General features: G+C 44.8%; 1 protein-coding gene across 13 annotated transcripts in view; it reads right to left on the reverse strand.

Annotated features, from left to right (window-relative positions):
• Window positions 1–8,058: 8,058 nt before the first annotated feature.
• Window positions 8,059–12,408, reverse strand: part of PPARG (peroxisome proliferator activated receptor gamma) — a 138,792-nt gene continuing 134,442 nt past the window's right edge. For all 13 annotated transcript variants that reach the window (XM_079122304.1, XM_079122303.1, XM_079122294.1 and 10 more), the window contains one exon: window positions 8,059–8,528. In XM_079122304.1, the coding sequence (XP_078978430.1) occupies window positions 8,281–8,528 (248 nt within the window). In that variant the 3' untranslated portion in view covers window positions 8,059–8,280. The remainder of the gene's footprint in view (window positions 8,529–12,408) is intronic.

Consider the following 12,408-nt stretch of genomic DNA (forward strand, 5'->3'; position numbering starts at 1 on the left):
ATATAAATAAATAAACAAACAAAGAAAGGGCCGGGGATATAGCTTAATAGTAAAGCACCTCTGGATTCAATTCCCAATACCAAAAAATAGTTAAAAAATTATAAAAAGATACAGTTCTTGATAAGATGATAATTCACCTCGGTGAATTCAACCAACCTTGCATCAAATTTTTGGGAAAAAAAAATGACATCTGTACTGAACAATTAAAAACTTTCCCCCCCCTTTTTCTTATCATTATTCCCCAAACACTATAGTATGACAATTATTTACACAGCATCGTAAGAGGTGTTGTAAGTCAACTGGAGATTTAAAGTATGCGGGAGACCCAGCATGGTGGTGCAAGCCTGTAATTCTAATGATCTGGGAGGCTGAGGCAGGAGGATCTCAAGTTTAAGGCTGTGAGGCCTTAGTGAGACGGGTCTCAAAAAAAAAAAAAAAAAAAAGATAAAAAGAAACAGGGCTGGGGATGTGACTCAGTGGTAAAGCACCCCTGGGTTCAATGTAGGAAGGGAGAAAGGGAGGGAGGAAGGAAAGAAGGAAGGAAAGAAAAATGGAGAAGGATTGCGTAGGTTCTTTCTGTGTAAACACCATGCCATTTTTCTGTGAGGGTCTTGGGCATCCTCATATTTGCTATCAATGAGGAGGGTACCGCAGAATCAGTCCCTTGCGGTTAACCAGGGGTCACCGCGCCCTTTGCTTTGCAGATTTACTCGCTTTCTTCTCCACCAGCCCCAGGAAGCCATTGGCTCTTGCGCCCTCTGACGTCTCGTTGGACTTGACCAATGGGAGACGTAGGTGGGAGGATGGGCGGAGCAAGAGGACAGGTTCTTCTGTCTCAGTGGCTCCGACTGCAACCTGGGCCCGAGCCTCCGCCTGGGCTGCAGCTCTTGGAGTTCTAGATTTGTGTGTAGTTACTGCATTAAACTCTTCTCCCTCATTCCTGTTGCCTGCGCGGTTGTTCCCTGCGGGGGGTCCTGACCCCCAAACTACTTCGATGGCCCTGTGTGAGGATTTGAGGGAGGGAGCGCAGTTTATAAGGAAAGTTTATGCTTTGAGCAGCATCATTGCTATCATTAGGGGGCAGCGTGGGGAGACCGGGGACGAGAGGGACAGCTCTGCTAACACTCTTGCCAGTAAGAGGCAGCTCCTAAAAATGTCCTTCACCAACAACTGTTCCCCACCCTGGGAGCCCTGGGAGGCCTGGCTGGGGACAAGCTTTTCCAGGGCACGATTCCCACTGCTGTGGCAGCAGCGGCAGCATCATCGATAACATGCCGGGCTCCTTGGAGGCCTTCCTGGCTCCGTCCCATCTGGCAGGCCCAGGCGGCTAGGGACCCCAGGCCAGGAGCCGCCAGCTCACTGACTCAGCACAACGCCCCTCTCTCAGCAGCTTGGCTTTGGGTGGGAACCAACCAGCCATCCGGCGTCCCCTCCCCTCCCCTTGGAGGCAGCCATCCCTTGGGTTGGCCCAGCCCCAGGCCCTTAGTGAGCGTTGGCTGCTGCCTGGCCTGGGCCTCGGTTGCTCTGAGAGAACACAAGCGCAGGCAACAGAGAACACAGCCTGCCTGATGGGCAGCCAGGCCGAAGGCTGTCTCCCTGCCAGCCTGCCCGAGAGGCTCCCAAGGTCTTAGGAGCTCGGTGCTGGAAGCCCACAGCAGCCCTTGGACTGTGCCGATGGGGAAACTGAGACCCAGAGAAAGCGATTCCCCAAAGCCCACTGCAGGTCACTATCAGAACCCAGGCCATCACTGGGCAATTCCTCCTCAGGGAGAGTTTGATGATTTCTTCTCTGGTTGAGGACGCTTGTCACCAGAGTCCCTTGTTGATGACCAAGTTCCTAGCAGATCCTATGGGGTTGCAGTTCTTGCTTTTAGAAGATCTTTAACTATACACGGGGCTCGAGGGACTTTTAGTTCTCACTACAGTCCTATAAAAATTGAAGTTGGGAATCTTCCCCACAAATTGGAGCCTCAGAGACAGGAAGCAATTTGCCTGAGGTTGCACAGCAGGCCCATGGCCGAGCCGAAATTCAAATCTGAGTCTTTTATGTTCTCAAGTTTGTGCTGTGCTGTCCAAGAAACACTCTTTAGTTTTACCAGAGACAGAAGAGCTTACTAGGAAAGAGATGAAGATCGTGCAGGAAACAGGAGGTCTAATCTCAGTCCTGTTTCTCCCTTTCTTTTGTGTAGCCTTGGGCTAGCTCCTCTGCCTCACTGGGCCTCACTTTTCTATCTGTGAATGAGGGCAATCGGTATTGCCCTGGCTCATTTGTTTGATATTCTACCAGCCATGCAGGCAAGGCATTATGATCCCCCACTCCTTCCCCCCTTTTTTTTTGCTACCAGTGATTGAACCCAGGGGCACTTAACCAGTGAGCCACATCCCCAGTCCTTTTTATTTATTTATTTTTTCAGAAAGCTTCTCACTGAGTTGCGTAGGGCCTTGCTAAGTAGCTGAGGCTGGCTTGGAACTTGAGATCCTCCTGCCTCAGCCTCCCGAGGGCTGGGATGACAGGTGTGCACCACTGTGCCCGGCAGATTCCTGTTTTATAGATAGGAAAAAGTGAGACCCTACTCATGTTGAATGAATTAGATGTAATTTGCTGAGGGGCTTCCACAGGCCAGGTACTATGTGTCCCCAGAAAGGAACATGACTTGCCTCACAACTAGAAAGTGACAGAACTAAGTCAGTGGAGGCTCTGACACACACTCCATGGCTTCCAGGATTGTGGAAGGGGATTGGCTTTCCCACTTGCAGAAAGCCACTTGGATCCTCCTTGAGACCAGCCCATGGCACTCAACGGATCTCAGAAATGACACTCTCCTGGGAACTTTTGGCCTGGAACATATTTACAAAACTCCAGAGGGGATAGAAATATCCCAACCCACTCCCTACAGACTCAAATTAGCAATTTTCTTATTCTTTATAACCCCTCTGGAAATTTGAACTATGTAATATTAGTCTAAAATTAGGAGTATAATTCACAAGAGAAAAGTCCCACTACTTTTGGAGAAAATGTTTTTGTAGCCTCATCTCCAGCATTTGTTCTAAATCAGAACACAGCAATTGGTCTTTCAAATATATTTTTTTTTTTTTCTCCAAATACTGTGGAGTGGGGCAAAATCTTTTCAGAGATTTTTTTTTCCTTCTTCTTCTTTTGGTGGTACTGGGGATTGAAACCAGGGATGCTCCACATGCCCACCCCTTTTTACTTTTTGAGATAGGGTCTCATTAAGTTGCTGAGGTGGCCTCCAACTTGTGATCCTCCTGCCTCAGCCTCTTGAGTCACTGGGAATACAGGTGTGTGCCATCGTACCTGGTGAGAGAATGGATTTTTCACTCTACTGTCAAATGCTGACATTCAGTTGTCTTACCTGGCTTTGACTATCCTGTGAGACAGTCTGCTGAGGCAAAGACATTGAAAGGGGAAGAGTCACGGGCCCAGGATGCCTTCTTAACACAAATGAACTTTACTTTTAAATTTTAATTAACTATTTGTGGTAGTGGGGACAGAACCCAGGGCCTAATGCATGCTAGGCAAATGCTCTACCCTTGAGCTACACCCCCACCCACAAAGGGCACTTTAATAAAAACAGCCACAGAGGGGCCCGTGCTTACAGACTGGTTGAGATGTGCCAAGAAAACTGTGCAAAGTGTTTTACAACCCTCATTACACTTAATCCTCATGATAACCCTGTAAGAGGGGCACTGTCACCCCGTTTTACACACCAGGGCACTTAAGGCCTGAAGAGGTTAAGCGATTGGCCAGAGTCATATGACTACTGAACCAATAGGTTGTGGGGTTAGAATTTTAACCCAAGTCAGTGTAACTCTGAAGTCCACACCAAGATGCAATTGCCTTTGAACACATACAGAAAGTACTTTATTTTTCTAATCAAATGATTTGTGTGCATGTGCAGTGCTGGGGGTCTGAACCGGAACCCTGCGCAAACTAGGCTATGCTCTGTCACTGAGCAACACCCCTGGATCTCATTTTCTAGAATCCTATGACAAAAGCAGGGACTTTCTGGGAAAGTGATGTAGGGTGGGCAGGTTTTAAGTCATGGGAGTAGAAATGATTTTGAGATCAAGAAACTGGAGGCAAAGCTCCTTGGAGCGGACTCTCTGAGGTCTTGGCTCCTTGGAATGGTAGGGAATGGAAGACCAGGGGTAACAGTGCCCAAGGCTGGGCCGAAAGATTGTAACTGGGTTAGAGTTACTGAGTCAGAACTCTCAGGGTGCAGGAATAAGTGTGTGGTGTGGGTGACTCAGAGGCAGAGTCAGAACTAAGGGTTGACCATCATCGACAGAGTATCCACCCCTTTGGGAAATTGTTCAGGGGTTGGATAGCAGTTGGAAGCTTCATAGAGGGGATTTCTACCTGGGCAGCGTGGACTTTTGGAAAAGCTCACTTTCCAAATTTCAAATTTGATCCTATTCCTCTTCTGCTTGGCATCATCCACTGGATCCCAATGGTCTGCAAATTCAATCCAAGATGGCACCTCACCATGAAGCATAAGCTTGACTCAATCCCACTCTGACTTTCTACTCCTGGCCCCTTGCTGCCGCTGTCCCCATCCCCTTGCTGTTTTCTGGACCCAGGAGTGCTTTGACACCCCGTAGGATTTATGGACCCTTTCTGAATCTCTAGACGGCTGTCCCTGCTGCTGAGTTTGTGATTACTCATCCCTGAGTCCTTCTGGAGGGCAGGGCTAGGCACCTCGCCTTTGTTCCCAGGCAGATTTGATCGAGCATGGACTGATCATGTGTTCGATGAATGGGTGGGACTATGACACCTGACAGGTGTCACACCTGACACCTTTCAAACTCTTAATTTCCTCCTATTCATTTATTTTTAAATATATATATTTTAGAGGTCAGTGGATCTTTATTTTAATTAATTTATTTATAAAGTGGGCTCTCATTATGCTGTCCAGACTGGCCTTGAGCTCCTGGACTCATGTGATCCTATTTTGCCCCCCCCCATCGAATAGCTGGAATTATAGGTGCATACATCATGCCTGGTCATCCTGCTATTTTACATCCTTTGCATAAGCATTAAACGGAAGCACCATGTGCAATCCCATGGTAAGCCGGGGCTGGGGATGTGGAGATAATAATAGTGATAATGAGGAGCCAGGGCAGAAGCCAGGAGGAGGTGAGGAAAGAGAAAAATAGGGAGTTGGTTGCCTTCTGAAGAACAGAAGTCTTGATGGGTGCTGTGGTGCAGTCCAGGAATCCCAGAGATTCGGGAGGCTGAGACAGGGGGATTGTAAGTTCGAGGCCAGGCTCAGCAATTTAGTGAGACCCTGTCTCCAAATAAAAACTAAAAATGGGCTGGGGATGTGTCTCAGTGGCAAAGTGTCCCTGGCTTCAATCCCCAGTACCAAAACAAAAACAAACAATACACAAAACAAAACAAAACCCAAAACCAGAAGTCTCGGTCTTTTGGTAATTCCACATTTCTCCAGCAAGCGGGTGGGAAAAGGGAAGAAAAAACAAAGCAAGTAGATGGTCATGGTGGAAGTGAATTCTTCCAGGAGCTGGAACCGGGAGCCCCCACTCCAACCCTGGTATTTCCCCATTCCTACAATGGGGAATCTGGGGACCAATTTCCAACCCCTTTCCCCCTGTTTTATCAACAGAAGTTTGTAGTACCAAGCAATTAGGGCCTGCTTGCAAAAAGGACTTTGGTCACCCCAAAGAAGCCAGGAAAGAGGAATCAGTTGTAAGTAAGCCTACCAAGTCCCTCCTCTCTTTCTTCCTCAGTGGTGTTGGTGTGGCTGTCCCTCTGGTTTTGTGGGTCCCCAAACCTATAACTGGGGATTTTCAGCATGACACCAGCTAAAGCTGCTCCCTCTTTTGTCTTTCTGGTGCCTCATGCATGTTCTCCCACTGAGCTGGGCCCCTGGTCCCCAGGTGGCCTCTCTTTCTGACCTCTTGTTGGAAAGCTCTCCCCACTCCCTCACCTGGTCCCCTTGTGGCTTCTCATTCAGATTTTTAGAAAGAAGCCAGAAACTCAGGTCAGTCCAGGTTTTGATTATGGATGGAGGAATAGGGTAGACAGATAATGGCTCCTTCGCCTGGGTCTGTTCCTCTCACAGCGCGAAGATGGAGAAGGAAGCCAGGTCACAGTCGGAGGAGGTGCTGGGGTTAGGGCTCATGGGGGAGCCTGGAAACCCTTTTTTTTTTTTTTTTGACTCTTGACCAAAGTTACTTTTTTCCCCCATTTTTATTAACACAAATCCCTAAGTGTGTTTTGTGTCCAGAGAAAGTACTATGAATAACTGATGATACATTTGTTGATTAACTTGTGAATCATCCTGGGGGAGAGAGAGAGGGAGACCAGAGAAAGGAGCAGGAGCTTTGGAGGCTGAATATAATGTGTTGTAAAATATTTAGCAAATGATCATCCAAGCCACAGGGAAAATGTCAGAGACTTGGGAATTTGCAAGCTGCCAGGATTTAAAAGCTATTTAATGCTATCCATCAGTGCCAAAGAGCTGAGAGTGCCTCTCTTCCCCCCTCCATTGGCAACCACAGCTCTGATAATGTGGAAAGGGCTTGGATGGGCTGCGGAGCGCTGCTGGGAACTGAGATCCAACAGGCAGCGAGCTGAAAGGCTTTTTGTTTGAGAACTTTGTAAACAAGGGATCCCTTCGAAGGTCCCTCCCAAGACTCTCTACCTTTCCTACTGCTAGTATATTCTCTTGTAAGATCTGCCTGATGATAAACTGGTTCCACGCGGAACCAACGGAATGAGGACTCTAGTCATCTGGATGTTCTTTTTCTTTTTTTCTTTTGGGACTGGATATTGAACTGAGGGGTGCTTAACCACTGAGCCACATCCCCAGCCCTTTTTTTTTTTTTTTTTTTTTTTTTTGTATTTAGAGACAGAGTCTTGCTCAGTTGCTGAGGGTCTTGCTAAATTTCGAGGCTGGATTCTAACTTGCAATCCTCCTGCCTCGGCCTCCCAAGTCTCTGGGATCATAGGTGTGTGCCAGCATGCCCTGCTTTACAGGTTCATCCTTGATTATTCAAATTTCATTAATCTTTTGACTTCCTCTGAAATCTTACAGTACTTGAAAGTCTGAGCCATTTACCCAGCACATGATTTCTACTTTGTTGTATCATCTGTTTTAAGGAAAGACTAATCTTTTCTTCTCAATTCAATTGCAAATTCTTTTTTTTTTTTTTTTGGCAGGTGCCAAATCTTAAAACACTTTTGTGTTAGAGGTTTTTAACAGGGTTCAGTGTTCAGTTAAAGCTTGCCAATGGCCAAGTGGAACATGTTGGTTTTCCATTAGTAGGCAGTATAGTTGGCTCTATCTCTAGGTTTTGCGCCAATATGGATTCAACAAACCATAGGTAGAAAATTGCATATGTTTTGAATGGGTATAGATTTTTTTCCTGTCCTTATTCCCCAAACTATATTCTAACAGCTATTTACATAGCATTTACATTGTATCAGATGTTCTAAGTAATCGAGAGATGATTTAAAGCATGTGAGGATGAGCTGGGCTCGATGGGACACATCTGTAATCCCAGCAATTGGGAGGCTGAGGTAGAAGGATTGCAAGCTCGAGGCCGGTCTCAGCAACTTCCCTGTCTCAAACAAAACAGAACAAAACAGAAAGGGCTGGCGATGAGGCTCAGGGGTACAGCGCCCCTGGGCTCAATCCCTGGGGCAAAAAAAAAAAAAAAAGTAGAAGACTGAATTCTTGGCAAGTCAAGAGATACGGTGCCAAATTAGTATATACAGGTTAAAAGAAATGTTTTGAGCAATGTTTGAACAATATATATATTATATATAAAATTATATATGTGTGTGGATATATATATATATATATATATATATATTTATATATTTTTTTTTTTTAGGTTGAGCCCAGGGTCTTAAGCATGCTAGACCAATATGTTACCACTGAGTCACACCCCCAGCCCCTCCATTCACATTTTAAAACGGTATCAAGAAAGAAGGAAGGAAATAGAAGGGGGTGTGTGGGGGAAGCCTAGGAGGGTAGGATGGAGAACATAACAGACTCAGTCTTCAAATACTATCGGCAATTTCATAACATGATAATTTTTAATATTAAAAGTAAATTGTAAATGTATCTTTATAAACAATATGCATAAAATAGATCATATTCTAAAACTTTTTCTTTTTTTAAAATGCTTTTTTTTTTTTTCACAGTAAATTTCTTAGGTGTCAGATTTTCCCTCAAAATAATAGTGCAATTGGGAGAAGAGACAAGTTGTCACTGGAGTGGGACTTCTCTGCTAATACAAGTCCTTGTAGATTTCCTGGAGGAGTGGGTGAAGACTCATGTCCGTTTCCGTCTTCTTGATCACTTGCAATAGCTGCACATGCTCGGTGACTATCTGTCTGAGGTCTGTCATTTTCTGGAGCAGCTTGGCGAACAGCTGCGAGGCCTCGGGGTGGTTCAGCTTGAGCTGGAGCTCCAGGGCTTGCAGCAGGTTGTCCTGGATGTCCTCGATGGGCTTCACGTTCAGCAAGCCTGGGCGGTCTGCAGGAGCACAAACGGAAAACACAAGGAGAGGTTCAGTCACAGCTTGCTCTAGGCTCCCTCTGAGGTCTGGGCAGCTCCTGACTACTCACTCATACGTTTCCGATTCTGTTCTTTTGTTCTGCAGTGCTGGGGAGGAAACTCAGGACCGAGACACACCCCCCAATCCCTGTTTTGCTTCTTGAGTGGGAAGCAGGTAGAGGGCAGGAACTGAGGATGGAATTAAAACAAACCATCAGAGCTCCTTCCAGGGAATTCTTTTCCTGGCCAGGACTAAATCTGCCTGGTTGATGTAACGCAACATCGGAACAATTCTGTCCTCAAATTGAGGCCTCTTCTGCCAACACGTTTGTCAGAAATCTCATTTCCAAGTTCTGCTCCTTCTGGATGAATCTGTTTCACACAGCTTCTACCTACCCTCTTCGAGTATGCCCAAAATAAAAAGCATTGTCTTTTTTTTGCTTAGTATAGTATATTACCTTTTCAATGTGATAAAACAGAGTTTTAGAATAACTGTTACAGTTTGTTAAAATAACTGCCCTTTACTTCAACAGCTTTCTTCTGAGTGGGGACACTGCAGGTAATTTTTGCCAAGTCTTCTTTATACTTTTCTTATTTCAATTCACAAATGGTGAATGTCAATTACTTGAAAACTTTTGATGTTTTTCTTCATGTGGACCTTAATAGATTTATTAAGTGCTTTAGGATCAATCTGTTGTTGAATGGACTCTTCATCTGCATTGTATTTTCTAATCTATCCCTGCTGATGTTTAAAATATTATTGATTTTAGTATACTGGATCCATTCCAATTTTCTGAACTCTTGTCAGTTCAAATAGTTTTTAGTCAGAGTGTTTAACTTTTTTGGATGGATAATTACATCTGCAAATAATGGGAGCTTTGTTTCTTCTTTTCCAGTGTTTAAACTTCTCATTTCCTTTTCTTGTCATACTGAGTTGGCTAAAACTATATTAAATTATAGAGTTGCAATAAGAGTCTTACTTTCTCTCATTCCCTTTCTCTCTTTCTTTCTCTTTCTTCTTTCTTTCTGCAAAGGGATCTGACTATATTGTCCAAGCTGGCCTCCAACTCCTGGGCTCAAGTGATTCTCCTGCCTCAGCCTCCTAAGTAGCTGGAACACAGGTAACACCACCACAGCTGGTGGGAAATTTTCCTTTCACTCCTAATGATGAAGGAAATGCTTATCATGGTTTACAACTACATATGATATTTGTTATAGGTTATTGTGAATGTGTTGTACTCTTGGTTTTCCAAGAATTTAAGTTTTTAGTTTGTTTTAGCTGGGAATGTTGGTTGAATTTTATCAAACACTTTAAATTTTTTTTATCTGAAGAGATATGATATCTAAAGAGATATGGTTTTCTCTTAACCTGGTACAGTGGATTACATTAATAACTTTCTTTATACCCTTGCATTCATATGCTAGTATTTTATTTAGGGTTTTTATATTTGTAGGTCCAGAGTGTTAATTTCGTGTGTGTGTGTGTGCTACCCTTTGCCTGTTTTGGCAGTAAATGTTAATTAGCCTCATAAACTGAGTTGAGAAGTTTTCCTTCTGTTTCTGTGTAGTCATGACCTGTCCCTTGGTGGTTTCTTGGAATTGATTTGCAGAACCACTGACCATGGTGATAAATCTTTCACTGCCTTTAATTTGTTTTCCATAGTTTTTACTCTATTCAGGCTTTCTGTAACTTATAAACAAAATTTTAGTAATTTGTACTGAGATAAAGTTGTATGTGCTCTTCTTTCAGAATCTGGAATATTTTTTTCATTAGTGCCTCCTTAACTTAATTAATGGTCTGCCTGCCTGCCTCCTCCCTTTTTCCTTTTCTTTGGTGGTACTGGGGGTTGAACCCAGGAACACTCTACCACTGAGCCAGTCCTTTTTATATTTTTAATTTTAGTCAGGTCTCTTAGTTGCCCAGGGTGGTCTTGAATTTGCAAAGCTCCTGCTGCAGACTCCCAAGCTCCCCAGGTTACAGACATGCACCATCATACCTGGCAGTGCTCTTTAATTGTGCGTTCTCTCATTTAAAAATCTGACCTGCCTATGATTTGTCAATTTTTTTCTCTTTTTTTTTTTTTTGAAATAGAGCTTTTCCTGATTGTGGTGGCACATACCTTGTAAACCCATCTACTCAGTAGGCTGAGGCAGGAGGATCGCAAGTTCAAGGGCAGCCTGGGCAACGTAGCAAGACCCTGTCTCGAAATAAGAAGTAAAAGAGGCTGGGGGATGTGGCTCAGTGGTTAGATGCCCCTAGTACCACAAAAACAAAAACAAACCCAAAAAACAACCCTGTCACATTTCAGAAAAAGGCAGACTTGGGAGTTTGGATTTGAGTCTTAACCCTGACTCCCTTGCATGTTTAAGTACTGATTTTCTCATTTCTCTCCCCTGTAGTACAGAAGGTATTCAGGGCAGAGACTACATCCTGATCGCCTCTGACCACCAGGATGCACACGTTGGCCAAGTTAATGAGGGAGATGGCTGTTCTGGCCAAAAGCCCTGGACTGTAAAGTAGAACTCTCCTGGTGGTGAACAAGCCTGATGGTAGGATCGCCACACAATGGAGAAGTCTGTGAACAGGCATATCTAATAGGCTCCTGTAACCTCCTGTATTGAGGTGAGGCGCAAGATAACAACGTAGAATACAGTGGTTTCAGGGCAATATATTCCCCTAAATTAAATTTCTTACTATTTTTTCAGTCCAGAGGGAAACTTGTCCTTGATTTTCCCTGCCCCTAACGTCTCTAGCATACTGCACAGATTGGATCAAGTATTTACGTATCTTTAACGTCAGCATTTATTCCTGGAGCCGTCAGCCAAAACCTCCCGGATTCTGAGAATGAAACGAATTCTTTGGTCTTGGCCCAGAGAATCGTGTGCCCCTGAAGAGCCGAGTCTTTCTCACACTAGTTTTATCATCAGGAGGACCAGTGAGGCTTCAAGGCAGGCAGGGTGCTGGCCTGGGGCCTTTGGTTTAGAGATTTCTGGCCTTCCCTTTCATAAGTGTTTAAGATTTCAAAAGTAGTGGCCATGAGAACGCATGTGTGGATCTGAGTGGCGGCGACTCAGGGTGGCAGGTGTTGTGGGCACTGGTGCCCGAGCCTTCTCTCCTTCCTCCAAACGATGTTAACCTGGTAGGTCTTCTTTATCCAAAAGACAGACCCTAAAAGGCAAAGGACGGGCTTGTTGCTGTACACTTGGCCCTGGTACAGTAAACGTAACTGGCCCCTCTAGACTGGGGAAGGATCTGGTTTGGATTTGCAAACCCCTCCTTGGCAAGTTCCTCTTTATGATGTGATGGATGATGCTTGGCCCAAGTGCTAAAATTTTGTGGCCACGGATTAAGGATATTTTCTCTGGTGACAAGTTAGATCATTTATGGATGGGTCCTGCTGTCCCCGACACAGCCTCGGCAGAGGGACAATGGCTCAGGGCAGGAGCGCTGCGGAGTGGGAAGGGCCACACACTCTCCTCCTTGGTCTTTCACTCCCCAGTTCCGTGACCTTGGGGCAAACTGATTAAGCTTGCTGGGCTCAATTTCCTCCTCTGTGCACTAAAGGGACGGGATTCAATCGATGATCTCTAAATCCCTAATTCAAAAGTTCTAAGATTCATTCCCATGTGTAATCCCCTCTGGTACACAATGCACATAATAAACTCAAAAATCTAATTGGAAAAGTGTAATAACAGGCTTGCATGTTAAACTTAGAACAAATGGAATGCTTAAAAATAAAAATAAAACCAAGAAGCCTCCTTTGGTCTTAAGCAAACCCCAGTGTCAAGGGCAAAAAGGATCCTCCTGCCTTGCTTTTCCACTTTCTTCTACACACACACACACACACACACACACACA

This window comes from Sciurus vulgaris (assembly GCF_902686455.1).
Source record: "Sciurus vulgaris genome assembly, chromosome: 19".
Lineage (NCBI taxonomy): Eukaryota > Metazoa > Chordata > Mammalia > Rodentia > Sciuridae > Sciurus > Sciurus vulgaris.